The sequence below is a fragment of the Ranitomeya imitator genome, chromosome 5 (genome assembly GCF_032444005.1).
Source record: "Ranitomeya imitator isolate aRanImi1 chromosome 5, aRanImi1.pri, whole genome shotgun sequence".
NCBI lineage: Eukaryota > Metazoa > Chordata > Amphibia > Anura > Dendrobatidae > Ranitomeya > Ranitomeya imitator.
The window spans coordinates 406577544-406596572 of NC_091286.1; the positions used below are offsets into that span (position 1 = coordinate 406577544).

At 44.5% G+C, this 19029-nt stretch overlaps 1 protein-coding gene across 3 annotated transcripts in view; it reads right to left on the reverse strand.

Annotated features, from left to right (window-relative positions):
* Positions 1 to 19029, reverse strand: part of LOC138638022 (cytochrome P450 2J2-like) — a 310015-nt gene that overhangs the window by 123306 nt on the left and 167680 nt on the right. For all 3 annotated transcript variants that reach the window (XM_069726989.1, XM_069726990.1, XM_069726988.1), the window contains one exon: positions 3157 to 3306. In XM_069726989.1, coding sequence (XP_069583090.1) covers positions 3157 to 3306 — 150 coding nt within the window. The remainder of the gene's footprint in view (positions 1 to 3156; positions 3307 to 19029) is intronic.

A 19029-nucleotide genomic window follows, 5' to 3' on the forward strand; every position in this document is an offset into this window, starting at 1 on the left:
GACCGACGTCTTCCGAAAGGAAACGTCGGTCAATGCTCTCCTACACTCCACCTCGGCAAACACTAGGTCCACTATACGTGCTATACCTGTGGGTCAGTTTCTTAGAATGAAAAGAATATGTTCTACGGATGAGGTCTTCGAGAGGCAGGCTTGGGACCTTGCCGGACGATTCCAGGATCGGGGCTACAGTAACAGTCATCAAAAAGGGATACTTAAGAGCCAGGGCATCACCCAGGAATCGGCTGCTCTGTAGACCTCCTAGATCCACGGCATTTAAAAAAACTCAGCCGTTGAGATTTATTTCCACTTTTAATAACAGGTGGGAGGATATTAGGGAGATTCTGCAACGACATTGGTCGGTACTAAAGACGGAACCAACTTTGAATAAAATTCTACCTGATCGCTGCCTTCTCACTGCAAGAGGGAAGAGTCTAAAGGACCAGTTGGTGAGGAGCCACTACGTTCCTGTTACCCCTGGTATTTTTGGATCAGGACCTCAGAGATGGGGGTGTTACCCTTGTGGGTCATGCAAGGCCTGCATTAACATCAGAGCTACGAACTTTACGGCGGCAGGGGGAGGTAGGGACTTTCGCATTACGAGTTATATATCTTGTAGCACCACTTTCGTGGTGTATTACGCCACCTGTGCGTGCAATTTAATTTATATTGGCCTTACATCACGGGAGCTTCGTGTCAGGGTCCGGGAACACGTCAGGGGCATTGTAGCGGCGAAAGATGCGCCTGAGATATCGGAACTTAATACCATTCCAAGACATTTCAGGCTTCATCATGCCTGTAATCCGGCTTCATTTAAAGTACGTGGGATCGACAGGGTACATGCTGGAAATAGAGGAGGGGACCTTAAGCGTATCCTGGCACAAATGGAGTGCCGATGGATAGTTGCATTGGGTACCATGGTCCCTAATGGTCTTAACGAGCAGCTATCATTTGTCCCTTTTCGGAGTAGGGGCTATGTCCTCTGTTCTCCTGGTTTTATCTTCATTGTTTTTAATTGTTTTGTTCTTTTCATGTGTTTTTCAGTGTTTTTTATTTTTATATCTCGTGTATATTGATGTCACTATTATGATGTGAGTCTGGAACAAGCGGCTGCTGTCTGGTTTGCCTACTGGCTGTAATTCCTGGACGATTTGGAGCACATTGCATTAATTTAACGTCTCCCGACATGAAACAACGTGGACGCTGGAGATCTAGCATCAGGAACACTCCATCAAATTGGAAAGGATCGTTTAACGGTGTCATTGATACTTCTACCTGTTTGGGGTGTATGTTATGTTGCACGTTATTTGTCATTTGTTTTTACGGGATTCGGTGCTAGTTACCTGCAATGTCCGGTGCCAGTAGGTTTTGCCCATCTTCATCATGGCTACCGCGGTGGAGCGCATGCGTGGTGGAATCTTGGTAGCGCCGCGCTCCTGAAGGCTTCCGTACAGCGACGCCGAGTTACACTGACGTCACGAGGGATTTCCCTCTATGCTCGGCGCCGCTGGGAAGGCCGGAAGTGACGTGGCGTTTGCCACTGTTTCTGCCCGCATGCGCCGCACGTCGCTGCGGTTAATCAGCTACAGCCGCACAAACAGTATAAAGACCGGGAATGTTAGAGCAACCACACAGCCCCCCGAGGAAGCAACACAATACGCGAAACGCGCGTCGGGGCTTTCGGGAGGACACTCCACATCGGGTTTCTGCACATAATGGGTAAGCGTTAGACAGACTGCGGGTTTATTCTTATGGCGGTTATTGTATCCAGGCAGGTGTTACACAGATGGGTGCCGCTTAGGTTAGGGCATCAGTATTATTACTAGGATTTACGTTACGTTACCCTAATGCCTGGCACTGATGTCTAGCACATGTATATAGATGCATTCTGTGTACTGGGATGGGTAGATGGCAGTATTTATTTAGCCTCCCCTTTATGTTGGGCTACGTTGGCGTAGTTCTCCTGCCATTCTATAACATGGTCTAGCGTAGTTGCACACACGTGTGTGTCATGTAGCCCAGGAATTGCACTTTGCGTATATTATTCTGTATGGCACTTTACTTTGTGCCTATTTAGTATGTGCACATTCCTGTGTATGTGTTCTGCTTTTTATCATACACCTTACCCTCATATTTGTACGTATGTTCTATTGATTTTTGTTTAATAAACTTATTGATTTTTTATGGTATTTTTGTGTATTATATTTTTTTGTTATGGGGCATGATGCAACTATGAGGAGATTGTGGAAGAGCTACTAATGAGTCTGCAAAATCTTGGATGTAGAATGAGTATCAAGATTCACTTTTTACACAGCCATTTGGACTTTTTCCCAGAGAACCTAGGGGATGTGAGCGAGGAACAAGGGGAGCGTTTTCATCAGGACATTACAACAATGGAAGAACGGTATCAAGGCCGGTGGGACTCACATATGATGGGTGACTATTGCTGGAGCTTGATGAGAGACAACCCAGAAGCTGTACATCACAGATCAGCCAAGAAAAGAAAGTTCAAATAACTGACATTTGTCATTCATCTGTGTGCCATATACGGTATATATATGTGTTTTTATATTTTGCAGTTTAATTCTGTAAGCATATTTGATTTGCTGTACATAGACTTTGTAATCTTTGTTAATCTTGAATAAAAATATACAAAATGTAGTACCGAAAATCATGTTTTTTTTATCATAAAACATGAGTAATTTTCATCAAAAATTGAAAATCTCGAAATCCTGGTGTGATAGCCAAAAACGGAGTTCATATTCGTAATCAGCAGCCAAAATTGACTTAAAATAGGTTTTAAAACCTTTTGCCAGCAAAATTGCGTTGACCAGTGTTATCTATGCAGCCTCAGCAGTAAGAGGTGGGAGTTTGGGGGTTAAGAGGGGAATTCACCCTTCCTTTTTCTCTTTGTGTCGTGTCATGTTTTCATGTATATTAATCTTTAAAATTTGAAATCCAATAAAAAAAAAAATCAATTTTTTTAAGTTTTGGTTGCCATGGACAGTGAAATCTTAGGTGAAAATTGTTGAGTTCAGATTGAGCCCACTTTTTACTCTTCCATCCAACATGTGACATATATCCATTTCACGTGTTAAGAATGGGTTTACAATCGTTAGTAAAGTCTCTACATAAGCTAAAAAAAATCCAATGAATTACCTTTCTGAGAAAGGAAGACTTCCACCATTTGACGAGCCTCTACTTTAATTCTCCCCTCCAGAACCTTCTTGCCCAAACCCAGGTTGCGCAAAATCTTTAGGCCAAGGCGCCGCTGCAGTTTCCAATGTTCCCCATTAGAGAAAATTATTCCTAGAAAGAAATCACAACCCAGTGAAATCCTATTTTTCGATTGTTCTATGTCCTAGTACCATAATAAAAAAAAAAGTTTTTCAAATATTTGAGATTAGTAATATGTCCAATGTAATTTTTTTTTAATGAAAGCCGGGAGACCCAATCTACAAAAGTATTTCTTTGAGAATTTCATGGAAAACTAGAATGGTGCGTTTTGGGTCATTTGTACACTACTGAAAACCAATCTTTCACAAAATGTAACTGTGTATGGACATTGAGACATTAAGTAACAATATACATTATAGGGAATCTCACCAAGAGAACGCAGTCCAATCTGTATTCACCATGTTCTAGAGCACAAGGAGTGGAGCAGATTGAAATATTATTTTACAAGAATAGAGTCCATATAACCTGTGCTTTAATCATTAAACATCTGAGCTTTCCAGGATTTTCAGTCCAGTGGGCGGTGTCAGAGATGGGTCTAGGTTTTCTGGCACCCGGGACAAGAAGTCAGTTTGCCTCCCTCCCCCCCCCCCCCCCCCCCCCCAGCAAATATGCAATTTGCACATTTAGGCCTCTTTTACACTTCCGTCGCTATGCGTCGGGCCGACGTACCGACGGACGTTGTGAAATTTCTGCACGACGTGGGCAGCGGATGCAGTTTTTCAACGCATCCACTGCCCATTCTGAAGTCCGGGGAGGAGGGGGCGGAGTTTTGGCCGCGCATGCACAGTTGAAAATAGCGGACGCGACGGACATATAAGTTACATTGAACGTTTTTTGTCCGTCGCGTCCGCCAAAACACGACGGATCCATCACACGACGGAAGCGACGTGTGGCAATCCATAGCGATCCGTCGCTAATACAAGTCTATGGGCAAAAAAGGCACCCTGCGAGCACATTTGCAGGATCCGTTTTTGCCCAAAACGACGGATTGTGATGGATGCCATAAGACGGAAGTGTGAAAGAGGCCTTAGTAACGTGCCGACAACCTACTCGCCCTAATTCAATGTTCATTGAAAAACAGAGAAGCAAAAGACACGCTCGTTGTCACGTAAAAGCGCAAGTGCCAAAATCTCAATGAGTGAAGCGGCCATGTGATGACTGCTGGAACCTGCAAGCAGAGCTGAATCCTTTTAGTGAGTAAATTTCATGTTAAGATTGGCTGCAAGTCTTCATTTTTATAACTAAAGGGTGTGTGCAGATTTAAGATGAAAGTGGTTGCAGGCTTCTGAATTCTCATGCACTGAAGTCTCCATTGCACAAGTATGAGATTTGTATACTTCTGGCCACATTCTGACTAGACGTGCCCGGCCTCGCTCAATTCATTTTCTTCGAGTGAGTGTCTAGTCAGCACATGATCACATGTATGCAAGTCGCCAGCATGAGAGAATCCTGGCAGCGTGCAGTGTGCACTGTAAGAATTCAGAAGTCTGCAGCCACATAGAATCACTGCAAACTCATCACAAACTTGGACAACACCTTTAATGCTCCTAACAAATAAAAGTATGAGAATTAGTATCACAAAAACACATTTCCATCCATGCACTTGATAGATGATGTCATCTCTGGGGTCGTTCTTTCATCTTGTCCAGACTCCATGAGCTTTCTCATCCGGAGCCTGTTGCTGCACACTGCTGTCTTCTCCGGTCTTCTGCAGCACATCCCAACACGATGCCCTTAAACAAAGCAGTGTCATTATAATTCTCCCTAATAAAAATATCTGCCCTACGCTGAGCCCCTGTATAAATAATTGCCCCTCACTATATTCCCTGTGCAAAATATGACCCCCACACTGTCCCTCTTATGATACATGCCCTCCACACTGCAGTCTCCTTTCCATACTGGGCCCCCTCTTCACACTGTTCTCACACTGAGCCCCCCTATAGAGTCCAATCTCTAAACTGCATCCCCTCATCACACTCCCCCTCTTGGGTATACTGTCGACTCTTGGCTGTGCCTTTACCCTGTTGCCCCATGCTACACCCCCACACTACTCAGTCTCTAGTCTGTGCCCACTTGTACTTTTTTCCCCCCATACTGTCCCCTCACACTATTCCCCTCAATAGTTTCCTCACATGTTTCCCCCTCCCTCCTCATGCATTTACCCTCTCAATTGCCATACTACCTCCTCCAACTCCCCATACATCACCTCATACATTTTTACCTCGCTCCTCATACTGTGTCTGCACCCTTCCCTGTACATGCTCCCATCTCATACCTTCCTCCTCATATTGTGTCTTCAAATGTCTCCCACTCTCCATATTGTGTCTGCACCTGTTCCTTCCTTGCTCCCCAAACTTGCCTTCAAATCATCCCCCGGTACCTGAAATCTCACCCAGCCCCATTACACTACATACCCCATCACAGTAAGTCTCCTTCAGCCCCATCACAATAAATCTCCCCCACCCAGTAAATACCCCCTCACAGAGGATATACCCCCCTCACACACAGTAAATACCCCCTAACTCACAGTAAATACCCCCTAACTCACAGTATATACCCCCTCACACACAGTAAATACCCCCTCACACATAGTAAATACTCCCTCACATACACAGTAAATACCCCACCCACAGTAAATACCCCCATACACAGTAAATACACCCCCGCAAGCAGTGAATAACACCCAGACACAGCAAATACCCCACACACACAGTAAATACCCCCAAACAGTAAATACCCCCACAGTAAATACAACCACAAACACACAGTAAATGCACCACCCCACAGTAAACAGCACACACACACACACACACAATAATACAACCACAAACACTAAGTACCCCACACTCACCAAATGCACCCCCCCCCCCCAGTAAATACACACCCTTGAATGAAATACCCCTCAAAGCAGCAGATACTCCTCCCCATATGTAAGGTATCTTCAGCTCCAGTGTGAAGCACTTAACACCAGGGTTCGCTGTGCTGGAGAGTGATGTCAGCAGTGTGATTACATGAAATGATCACACTGCTGGCATCACTTTGACCCGTTGGGCAGAGCTTCAATTGCACTTGCGTCTGTTAGATGCAAGTACAATTGATCTCTGGGAGCCGGCACGCTGCAGCTTCTCTGTGCAGGCTGTCAGCTTGACAGCTGGCTCAGAGAACTGCCAACCCCTAGTCTGGGGGCAGCAGAATGCAGCTGCTGGGGAATGTAACACCCCAGGAAGCCGATTGTTACAGTGGTGTTGCCTTCTTCATGGGGAGGGTGATGCCATGCCTGGAAATGATGCAGATCCCTTTAACAGGTAACATGTACACACAACACTGTTCTGACTCCATGTCATAAGGGGGAGCTCTGATCCAGTTTGTGGGTGGCTTCCCTATATATTCTGGCTGGAGGAGGAGTTAGGTAGTCAGTTTGAGAGCAGAGCTGGAGCAGTGCAGACACGTGGTTCTGTAGCTCCTGACAGCAGTCTGTGAGAGACTGTGGGGAGAAGAGGCAAAGGAGAGGAAAGATACTGGGGTTGGAGCTGCGAACAGGCTCACTCCAGAATCAGCGAGTGAAACCAGAAGCTGGAATTCCGGGGTTGTGGGGGTAACTATGCCCCGCAGCAGAAACCGGTGGTCAGGAGATTTCAAGTCGCCTTTACACCAAGACACCTGAAGGCACAGCAGCATAAAGAGCCCGGAGTCACCACTAGAAGGGACAACTGTAAAAAGGCTCGAGTTGCCTGCCTTGTGTGTAATGTGTGACTAAAAGGACAGCGAGAGAAAGAGGACCTTGTGTGAAGCCTTAGGCAGCAAGGGACTTCTACCTCAGCATGGTAAGGAAGGCTTCCAACCCCATCTGGCTAGGGGGATTCCGGGCTGGCAGGACCTCTCCATCACCTGTGATTCATACCTTGGACTGCAGCTGCATACTACTAGTAAAAGGTAAAGAGATTGCAACCTTGTGTCCTCCAATTCTTTCCAGCACTACACCGTCTGTCATCTTTACCCACTACACCGGGAGCCCTGGGGACTAAGCTTCACCTGTGGGAAGCCAAACCATCCCTGCTGCAGTATCATCCCCAGTGGACCCCTTTAAGCAGTGTCAGTCATCCCTGACCAAATACCACTGGTGGCGTCACGAACATTCTTTATTTTCTTACAGATCGTCCCCTTTAAAAGACTTTTCCTGGATGCCCAGGGCCACGGACCGGGTCACTGCCACCGTGACCACCCCTTCAGGAACAGAACTGGTCCGGTACCGAGTACCCGACGGCCCTAGCAGACACTCCGGGGAAGACACTTTGGACCGCCGTATTAGGCGGTCTGACTGCACCCCCTGCTAGCACATGCCTCGGCTGCCCCCTCCCCTAGATACGCCTCTGGGCGGTCACTAGACCAAAAATCCCAGAAAGAACAGAAGTTTAAATGATTAAATCACGGGTTGCACTGAATCTTTTCTCAGAAACCTATGTCAATTTATACAGCCAATCGCAGCATTTCTCATTGTTTCAGGCAATCAGATTGCCTGAAGCTGTGACGTCCCAGCCTAGGATCGGTGCTCCAGGAGGTGCCTGGCAACGCGAAGGATCACCAGAACAGACTCTGATTGGTGCGATCGATGGTTACATTGATCATTCCAATCGCAGGGTGTGACCGCGCTGTGCCCTGCCTGGGATCACAGCTGTAAGAGCACCGATCCTCGGCCTGTGCCTAGCCACCCCAGGCATGGCCTGGACCAGCTGATTGGCGTGATCAACGCTGTGACCAGGCTGTTCCCTGTCAACACCAGCATCACCAGGACCAGCTCTGATTGGTGCGATCGATGTCATCAATCACACCAACGACAGGGCACAGCAGCAGTATGACCTGTCTGTGACCGCGCTGCAGGTCCTCACACTAGCTGAGGATTCCTGCAGAGCAGTCATGTACAGGATCTGTGCTGTGCTGGGCCTTGTGGTGCCACAGAAGCCAGTGACACCACAATCCCTGCTGAAGAAAAAAGAAAGAACAGAGAAGAAAGACGACAAGTGTCACGCTGCTGCAATGCAGGTAATTGCAAGCTCCACTCAGTGGCAATAGAGTGGTGGGAGGACTGCACACAAGAAGACCAGACGTGCAATGCAGCGGCAAGTCCACCACCAGGTGGGCAGCAGAATAGTCAAATTAAGTCGGGTCGATATAAGACTGTAGCACAGTACAAAAGGTAAATACACACAGTCAATAACAAGCCAAATGGGTCAGTACCAGTCAGGAGCAGATGTGCCAAAGACCAGAGGAAAAAAAAAAAAAAAAACAGGTCAGGGTCCAAGCCAAGTCAAAACCAGTGAGTCAATACACAAAAGGGGAACAGTCGGAAAGGGAAGAGGGGATAAACAGACAAGGGTTCAGTAAGCAAGCAGCAGGACAAATCTGGGCAAATGGAGTCAGCTACAATGCCGTAGGCAGAAACTATAACAGACATGACCTGCAGGACACAGAAGAGATAAATAGCAAACCTGAGACCAGACTAAGGCTGAGAAAGTTAACCCCTGGCATGAGCAGACCAGAAAAAGGGGTTACACAGGACTCAAAATCCGGTCTGGATCATGACAACAAGACAGAAGAGAGACAACTGAGTATTTTGATCCTTGATCCATGCCTGATCTCTCTTCATCCACCCCAATCCCCTCTTCCTCCTTTTTTTAACCCCCTTTGCGCCACCTCTGTGCGCACATCCAGCAGCCGCCGAGCATTGATTGGTGACGCAGTTCACCGATCAACACTCATGCTCTGTTTTCCGCTTTTCTTTTTCACCCCACTTTCCGCCACCCCGTGCGCACATCCAGCAGCTGTCAAACTTTGATAAGTGACGCGGTTCACTCAGAGCTTGTGTCTGCTGTTTTAGACACATTTCTTGTTCGCCACCCCTGTGCGCACATCCAGCAGCCGCCGAAATTTGATGAGTGACATAGTTCACTCATCAGACCTCGTGACTGCTTTTTTAGACACATTTCTTCTTCCCAACCTTTGTGTGCACATCCAGCAGTCGCCGAACTTTGGTAAGTGATGTAGTTCACTCATCAGAGCTCGTGCCTGCTGTTTTACGCTTTTCTTTTCACTGACATTTTTTTCTCCTTGGTTGCTGCTTTTTTTCTTTTAGCTTTTTCTTTTCAGACAAGTTTACACCAAGCACTCTCTTACACACACACACACAGTTACAGTGACACAATCACCATATTCATTAAAAAAATGTTGTCCCGCCCATCCCGTTCGTCCAAACAACGCAAAAATCAAGTTTGACACCACGGACCTCACAGAACTAGATTTTTTCAAAGTCTTTTTCTCTGAGGATTTTGTTAACTTCATGGTGGGCCAAACTACTGTAATTTGTATGCTCATCAATTTTTGGCACAAAACTCCGGTCCATCATTTTTTAACTGTTCAACTGCGTGTAAAGTAGACATGATGCAGTTTTGGGGCCTGGTCCTTCTGTTCAAAGTTCAGCCGGTCATCAAACACTTCAACAAAAAGTTTGCTGAAGGGTACGTGCCCCAAAGGGACATCTGTGTGGATGAGTCCTTAACTGATTTTAAGGGGAGGTTTGTTAAATATTAATTATAAATTGAATTAGTCTTATTCTCAATTCTGTACTGAGCACATTGCTTCTTGCTGACATTACAAAAGCTATTTCTGTGAATGTAGCTCAGAGTATAAGTCAACACCATATAGAGGGAACAAGTGGTCTGTGGGACATATAAATAACGTCTCTTAGGAGGGTGGGGGGCTTGTCACATGGGAGCTGACACCTCCTGCCTTCACCATCATTCTCCATGGACGTCAGACAAGTCACACAAGGAAGGAAGGAACAGCTGGTAGCCATGATGACTTTAGACTTCACACAGACAGACGGCTTTTACCATTCAGAACTTTGGGAAAGATGAGTAACAAGCGCTGATATTTACAAATGGACAATCTGTTCGTAACCATTGCATCTATTTTTATGTTTTGCTGCAATGTGGCTTTTCTGTGGACAATTCTATAAACCACTACATTTTTTATGAAAATATCATGACATTCATGACATTTTTCTTTAAGAGTAAGCACCTGGTAAATAGTCTTGACTAAATAAATGTGCGAAATAAGCATATTTAACAAGGTTCAAATTCCGTCAGTACCTGCCCAGTAAAAGGGCTAGGTACGGAATTAAACTCTATAAGCTATGTGAGAGTACCTCAGATTACATCCACAGGTTTAGAGTTTATGAAGTGAAGGACACCCGGATTGAACCCCCTGAATGCCTCCCTGTCCTGAGAGTGAGAGGTAAAATTGTGTGGGATTTATTGCACCCACTGGTGGATAAAGGTTATCACCTCTACACGGATAACTTTTATACCAGCATCCCACTCTTCAAAACAGCCTGTGGTACTGTCCACAAAAATCAGAGAGGCCTCCCAAAAATGCTAATTGGGCAGATGCTCAGAAGTGGTGACAGCAGAGCCCAATGTAGCGACCACCTGCAGGTGGTCAAGTACAAGGACAAGAGGGATATCTTTGTCTTGACCACCATACATGGTGATGGCAGCGCCCTCGGCACTGTACGAGGTACCTCTGCACAGGTCAGCAAACCAGACTGTACAGGGGTACAACAAAAACATGGGTGGCGTTGATCTCTGATCAACTCCTCCAGCCATACAGTGCTTTGAGAAGTGCCAAGGTGTGGTACAAGAAGCTGTCCGTGCACATCGTAAAGATGGCAATGTTCAACGCTTTCCTGCTGTCACAATATGCAAGCCACACCGATACGTCGTACCTTCAGTTCCAGGAGGTAGTGATCAAGACCCTGATATTTGGCATTCAGGAAGGAGCGGGCCCCAGTACTTCTGGAACTGAAGGTGCTCATATTGCGCCAGGTCAACATTTCCCAGGGGAGGTCCCTGAAACTGGAAAAAAGGCAAGTCGCAAAAATTGTGCCAAGTGTGTTACAAAAGGGGAATGCGCAAGGACACCATTCATCAATGCAACACCTACCCCAATAAACCTGGTTTGTGTATGAAAGAATGCTTCAGACTGTACCACACCTCCATGCAGTACTAAATTCATTTCGGACTTACACAACTGACGAATGACAACCTGACGAACACTACACAACTCACGTATGCCACTACGTTATAAAATTGACATAACAGGAAGCAGTAGATTAGTTCCAAAAAGGGGGCACTTGTTGGGCATTGTCACTGCTTGGGCACATCTAGATAAAGTTCCTTGGGGGACTAGTTTCCAAAATAGGGTCACTTGTGGAGGGTTTCTACTTTTTAAGCACATCAGGGGCTCTACAAATGCAACATAACGCCCGCAGTTCATTCCATCAAAGTCTGCATTCCAAAACATCACTACTTCCCTTCCGAGCCCCAATGTGTACCAAAACAGTAGTTTTCTCCCACATATGGGGTATCAGCGTACTCAGGACAAGTTGGACACCAACTTTTGGGGTCCAATTTATCCTGTTACACTTGGGAAAATTAAAAATTGGGGACTAAAAGATCATTTGTGTGGGAAAAAAAAATGATTTTTTATTTTCACGGCTGGCCGTTATAAACTTTAGTGAAACACGTGGGGGTTCAAAGTGCTCACCACACATCTAGATAAGTTCCCTGGGTGGTCAGGTTTCCAAAATAGGGTCACTTGTGGGGGGTTTCCACTGTTTAGGTACATCAGGGGCTCTCCAAACGCAACATGGCATCCATTCTCAATTCCAGCCAGTTTTGGTTGGAAAAAGTCAAATGGCGCTCCTTCCCTTCTGAGCTTTGCCATTCACCCAAATAGTGGTTCTCTCCCACATATGGGGTATCATCGTACTCAGGACAAATTGGTCAACAACTGTTTTGGTCCAATTTCTCCTGTTACCCTTGGGATAATGAAAAATTTGGGACTAAAAACATTTTTTGTGGAAAAAACATGATTTTCTATTTTCACGGCCGGGAATTATAAACTTTAGTGAAACATTTGGGGGTTCAAAGTGCTCACCACACATCTAGTTAAGTTCCGTGGGGTGGTCTAGTTTCCAAAATTGGGTTACTTGTGGGGCATTTCCACTGTTTAAGCACATCAGGAGCTTTGCAATTGCGACATGACGCCCGACATGACACCCACAGACCATTCCAATCAAAGTCTGCATTCCAAAACATCACTACTTCCCTTCCGAGCCCTGGCGTGTGCACAAACAGTAGTTTTCTCCCACATATAGGGTATCAGCATACTCAGGACAAATTGAACACCTACTTTTGGGGTCCAATTTATCCTATTACCCTTGGGAAAATTAAAAACTGGGGACTAAAAGATCATTTTTATGGGGAAAAAAATATGATTTTTTTTATTTTCACAGCTGTGCGTTATAAACTTTATTGAAACACGTGGGGGTTCAAAGTGCTCACCACACATTTAGATAAGTTTCCTGGGTGGTCAAGTTTCCAAAATGGGTTCACTTGTGGGGGGTTTCCTCTGTTTAGGTACATCAGAGGCTCTCCAAACGTGACATGGAGTCCAATATCAATTCCAGACAATTTTGCGTTGAAAAAGTCAAACGGCGCTCCTTCTCTTCCGAGCTCTGCCATGCGCCTAAACAGTGTTTCTTCCCCATATATTGGGTATTGGAATGTTCAGAAGAACTTGCGTTATAAATTATGGGGTTAATTTTTTCCTATTACCCTTGTGAAATTTAAAAAAAAAAGTCAAAAGTTACATTTTAGTGAAAAAAAGTTAAATGTTCATTTTTTCCTTCCACATTCCATTAATTCCTGTGAAGCACCCAAAGGGTTAATAAACTTCTTGAATGTGGTTTTGATCAGCTTGAGGGGTGTAGTTTTTATAATGTTGTCACATTTGGGTATTTTCTGACATATAGACCCCTCAAAGTGACTTAAAATGTGAGATGGTCCCTAAAAAAAATGGTTTTGTAACTTTTGTTGTAAAAATGAGAAATCGCTGGTTAACTTTTAACCCTTATAACATCCTAACAAAAAATGTTTTTTTCCAAAAGTGTGCTGATGTAAAGTAGAGATATTATTATACATTTTTATAGCGCCATTTATTCCATGACGCTTTACATGTGAATACGGGGCAAATATAGACAAATACATTAAACATCAGCAGATAAGGCACACGAGTACATAAGGAGGGAGGACCCTGCCCGCGAGGGCTCACAGTCTGCAGGGGGTGGGTGAGGATACACTAGGAGAGGGAAGAGCTGGCTGTGCGGCTGTTCAGTAGGTTGAGGATCACTGCAGGCTGTAGGCTTGTCGGAAGAAATGAGTCTTCAGGTTCTTTTTGAAGGTTTCTATGGTAGGCGCGAGTCTGATGTGTTGGGGTAGAGAGTTCCAGAGTATGGGGGAAGCACGGGAGAAGTCTTGGATGCGGTTATGGGAAGAAGAGATGAGAGGGGAGTAGAGAAGGAGGTCTTGGGAGGATCGGAGGTTGCGTGTAGGTAGGTACTGGGAGACCATGTCACAGATGTATGGAGGAGATAGGTTGTTGATGGCTTTGTTTGTCAGTGTGAGGGTTTTGAACTGGAGTCTCTGGGCGATAGGAAGCCAGTGAAGGGCTTGACACAGGGGAGAGGCTGGGGGAATAGCGGGGGGACAGGTGGATTAGTCGGGCAGCAGAGTGTAGGATGGATTGGAGTGGTGCCAGAGTGCTAGAGGGGAGTCCAGAGAGTAGGAGGTTGCAGTAGTCGAGGCGGGAGATAAGGACATGCACTAGCGTTTTTGCAGTGTTGCGGTCAAGGAAAGCACGGATCCGGGAAATATTTTTGAGTTTGAGACGACAGGAGGAGGCAAGGGCTTAGATATGTGGCTTGAAAGAGAGGGCAGAGTCGAGGATCACCCCGAGGCACCGGGCGTGTGTGACTGGGGAAAGTGAGCAGCCATTGACATTGATGGATAGGTCTGGTGGAGGGGTAGAGTGAGATGGGGGAAAGATTATGAATTCTGTTTTGTCCATGTTCAGTTGTAGAAAGCGAGCAGAAAAGAAGGCTGAAATGGCAGACAGACAGTGCGGGATTTTGGTAAGCAAGGAGGAGAGGTCAGGTCCGGAGAGGTAGATCTGCGTGTCATCAGCGTAGAGATGGTACTGCAAACCGTGGGATTCTATGAGCTGTCCCAGGCCGAAAGTGTAGATGGAGAAGAGTAGGGGTCCTAGAACAGAGCCTTGAGGAACACCGACTGACAAGGGGCGAAGTGAGGAATGTGAAATATGCGAAATGTTATTTATTAACTATTCTGTGTGACATACAGTACAGACCAAAAGTTTGGACACCTTCTCATTTAAAGATTTTTCTGTATTTTCATGACTAAGGCTCGTTTCAAATTTGTGTTTTTTTGCCGCTGCGTTTTAGCGCAAAAAAAAGCATGCGTTTTTTTGCATGCGTTTTGACAGCGCATGCGTCGTTTTTATGCTTGCGTTTTGTTGTGGAAATGCAACCTGTAGTAATTTCTAGCTGCGTTTTTTTGCATCAAAAAAACGTATTGCTGTCTATGTAAACGCATGCGTTTTTAAGCACATGTGTTTGCATGCGTTTTTAAACGCATGCGTGTCAATAGAAAAACACAAGAATACACACTGATAAGCCACCCCTAACCCTAGGGATCCTAACCCTAACCCTAGAGTTAGGGTTAGGATCCCTAGTAACCCTAGGGATCCTAACCCTAAGGGTTAGGATCCCTAGGGTTAGGGTTAGGATCCCTAGGGTTACTAGGGATCCTAACCCTAACCCTAGCTATTTCTGTTTATAGTGGGTTTTCTAGTTGATTTTGATGATTGGCATCTGTCACACACTTATCATGCGTTTCAAAAATGCAAACGCAGGGAAAAAAAAACGCATGTAAACGCGTCAAAACGCCGCTTTTTTTAACCACATGCAAAAACGCATGCATCTAAAAAAACAGTGTTTGCACGCGTTTACATGCGTTTTTTGCACCTCATGCGTTTGCGTTAAAAACGCTGCGTTTTTTAACGCAAATGTGAAACTAGTTTAAGAAAATTGTACATTCACACTGAAGGCAACAAAACTATGAATTAACACATGTGGAATTATATACTTAAAAAAGCATGTAAAACAACTGAAAATATGTCTTCTATTCTAGGTTCTTCACAGTAGCCACCTTTTGCTTTGATGACTGCTTTGCACATTCTTGGCATTCTCTTGATGAGCTTCAAGAGGTAGTCACCGGGAATGGTTTTCAATTCAGAGGTGTGCCCTGTCAGGTTTAATAAGTGGGATTTCTTGCCTTATAAATGGGGTTGGGACATCAGTTGTGTTGTGCAGAAGTCTGGTGGATACACAGCTGATAGTCCTACTGAATAGACTATTAGAATTTGTATTATGGCAAGAAAAAAGCAGCCAAGTAAAGAAAAACGAGTGGCCATCATTACTTTAAAAAATGAAGGTCAGTCAGTCCGAAAAATTGGGAAAACTTTGAAAGTGTCCCCAAGTGCAGTGGCAAAAACCATCAAGCGCTACAAAGAAACTGGCTCACATGAGGACCGTGCTAGGAAAGGAAGACCAAGAGTCACCTCTGCTTCTGAGGATAAGTTTATCCGAGTCACCAGCCACAGAAATCGCAGGTTAACAGCAGCTCAGATTAGAGACCAGGTCAATGCCACACAGAGTTCTAGCAGCAGACACATCTCTACAACAACTGTTAAGAGGAGACTTTGTGCAGCAGGCCTTCATGGTAAAATAGCTGCTAGGAAACCACTGCTAAGGACAGGCAACAAGCAGAAGAGATTTGTTTGGGCTAAAGAACACAAGAAATGGACATTAGACCAGTGGAAATCTGTGCTTTGGTCTGATGAGTCCAAATTTGAGATCTTTGGTTCCAACCACCGTGTCTTTGTGCGACGCAGAAAAGGTGAACGGATGGACTTTACATGCCTGGTTCCCACCGTGAAGCATGGAGGAGGAGGTGTGATTGTGTGGAGGTGCTTTGCTGGTGACACAGTTGGGGACTTATTCAAAATTGAAGGCACACTGAACCAGCATGGCTACCACACCATCTTGCAGCAGCATGCTATTCCATCCGGTTTGCGTTTAGTTGGACCATCATTTATTTTTCAACAGGACAATGACCCCAAACACACTTCCAGGCTGTGTAAGGGCTATTTGACCAAGAAGGAGAGTGATGGGGTGCTACACCAGATGACCTGGCCTCCACAGTCACCAGACCTGAACTCAATCGAGATGGTTTGGGGTGAGCTGGACCGCAGAGTGGAGGCAAAAGGGCCAACAAGTGCTAAGCATCTCTGGGAACTCCTTCAAGATTGTTGGAAGACCATTGCCGGTGACTACATCTTGAAGCTCATCAAGAGAATGCCAAGAGTGTGCAAAGCAGTCAAAGCAAAAAGTGGCTACTGTGAAGAACCTAGAATATAAGACATATTTTCAGTTGTTTTACATGCTTTTTTAAGTATATAATTCCACATGTGTTAATTCATAGTTTTGATGCCTTCTGTGTGAATGTACAATTTTTATAGTTCTGAAAATACAGAAAAATCTTTAAATGAGAAGGTGCGTCCAAACTTTTGGTCTGTACTGTATTTCTCTGTTTTAAGGGCATAAAAATTCAAAGTTTGAAAATTGCAAAATCTTCCAAATTTTTGCCAAATTCCATTTTTTACACAAATATACACAAGTTATAATGAAGAAATTTTACAACTAATGTGAAGTACAATATGTCGCAAAAGAACATTCTCAGAATCGCCAAGGTCTGTGGAAGCGTTCTAGAGTTATTACCTCATAAAGGGACAGTGGTCAGAATTGTAAATATTGGTCCGGTCATTAATATGCAAACCACCCTTGGGGATTAAGGAGTTAATGAGAAAGAAATTAACTTTTGAATTTACCAAATGGCTCCAATGAAACAGTGAAAAATTTAAAGCGGTCTGAATACTGTCCCTACCCACTCTTAATTTGCAAGATTACAAGGTTCATTAAAAATCATGTTGCTTCAGTTATATGTACATACAGAATTGGATATGGGGGTTAATACAATCCCAATTCCAAAACAGTTATATAAAACTCTTAAAAACATTTTATGCACAACAGAACACGGTGGAAAATGAAATGCTAGGTGAAATCCCAAGAAACAATGAAAACCCTATATTAAGGGTCACCAATCTAACCCAAGAAGAGGTGCGAAACCGGCTAAATAATATTAAAATAGATAAATCTCCGGATTCGGATGGCATACACCCACGAGTACTAAGAGAACTAAGTAATGTAATAGATAAACCATTATTTCTTATTTTTAGGGACTCTATAGCGACAGGGTCTGTTCCCCAGGATTGGCGCATAGCAAATGTGGTGCCAATATTCAAAAAGGGCTCTAAAAGTGAACCTGGAAATTATAGGCCAGTAAGTCTAACCTCTATTGTTGGTAAAATATTTGAAGGGTTTCTGAGGGATGTTATTCTGGATTATCTCAATGAGAATAACTGTTTAACTCCATATCAGCATGGGTTTATGAGAAATCGCTCCTGTCAAACCAATCTAATCAGTTTTTATGAAGAGGTAAGCTATAGGCTGGACCACGGTGAGTCATTGGACGTGGTATCTCTCGATTTTTCCAAAGCGCTCGATACCGTGCCGCAAAAGAGGTTGGTACACAAAATGAGAATGCTTGGTCTGGGGGAAAAGTTGTGTAAATGGGTTAGTAACTGGCTTAGTGATAGAAAGCAGAGGGTGGTTATAAATGGTATAGTCTCTAACTGGGTTGCTGTGACCAGTGGGGTACCGCAGGGGTCGGTATTGGGACCTGTTCTCTTCAACATATTCATTAATGATCTGGTATAAGGTTTACACAGTAAAATATCGATATTTGCAGATGATACAAAACTATGTAAAGCAGTTAATACAAGAGAAGATAGTATTCTGCTACAGATGGATCTGGATAAGTTGGAAACTTGGGCTGAAAGGTGGCAGATGAGGTTTAACAATGATAAATGTAAGGTTATACACATGGGAAGAAGGAATCAATATCATCATTACACACTGAACGGGAAACCACTGGGTAAATCTGACAGGGAGAAGGACTTGGGGATCCTAGTTAATGATAAACTTACCTGTCAAACCAATCTAATCAGTTTTTATGAAGAGGTAAGCTACAGGCTGGACCACGGTGAGTCATTGGACGTGGTATATCTCGATTTTTCCAAAGCGTTTGATACCGTGCCGCACAAGAGGTTGGTACACAAAATGAGAATGCTTGGTCTGGGGGAAAATGTGTGTAAATGGGTTAGTAACTGGCTTAGTGATAGAAAGCAGAGGGTGGTTATAAATGGTATAGTCTTTAACTGGGTCGCTGTGACCAGTGGGGTACCGTAGGGGTCAGTATTGGGACCTGTTCTCTTCAACATATTCATTAATGATCTGGTAGAAGGTTTACACAGTAAAATATCGATATTTGCAGATGATACAAAACTATGTAAAGCAGTTAATACAAGAGAAGATAGTATTCTGCTACAGATGGATCTGGATAAGTTGGAAACTTGGGCTGAAAGGTGGCAGATGAGGTTTAACAATGATAAATGTAAGGTTATACACATGGGAAGAAGGAATCAGTCACCATTACACACTGAATGGGAAACCACTGGGTAAATCTGACAGGGAGAAGGACTTGGGGATCCTAGTTAATGATAAACTTACCTGGAGCAGCCAGTGCCAGGCAGCAGCTGCCAAGGCAAACAGGATCATGGGGTGCATTAAAAGAGGTCTGGATACACATGATGAGAGCATTATACTGCCTCTGTACAAATCCCTAGTTAGACCGCACA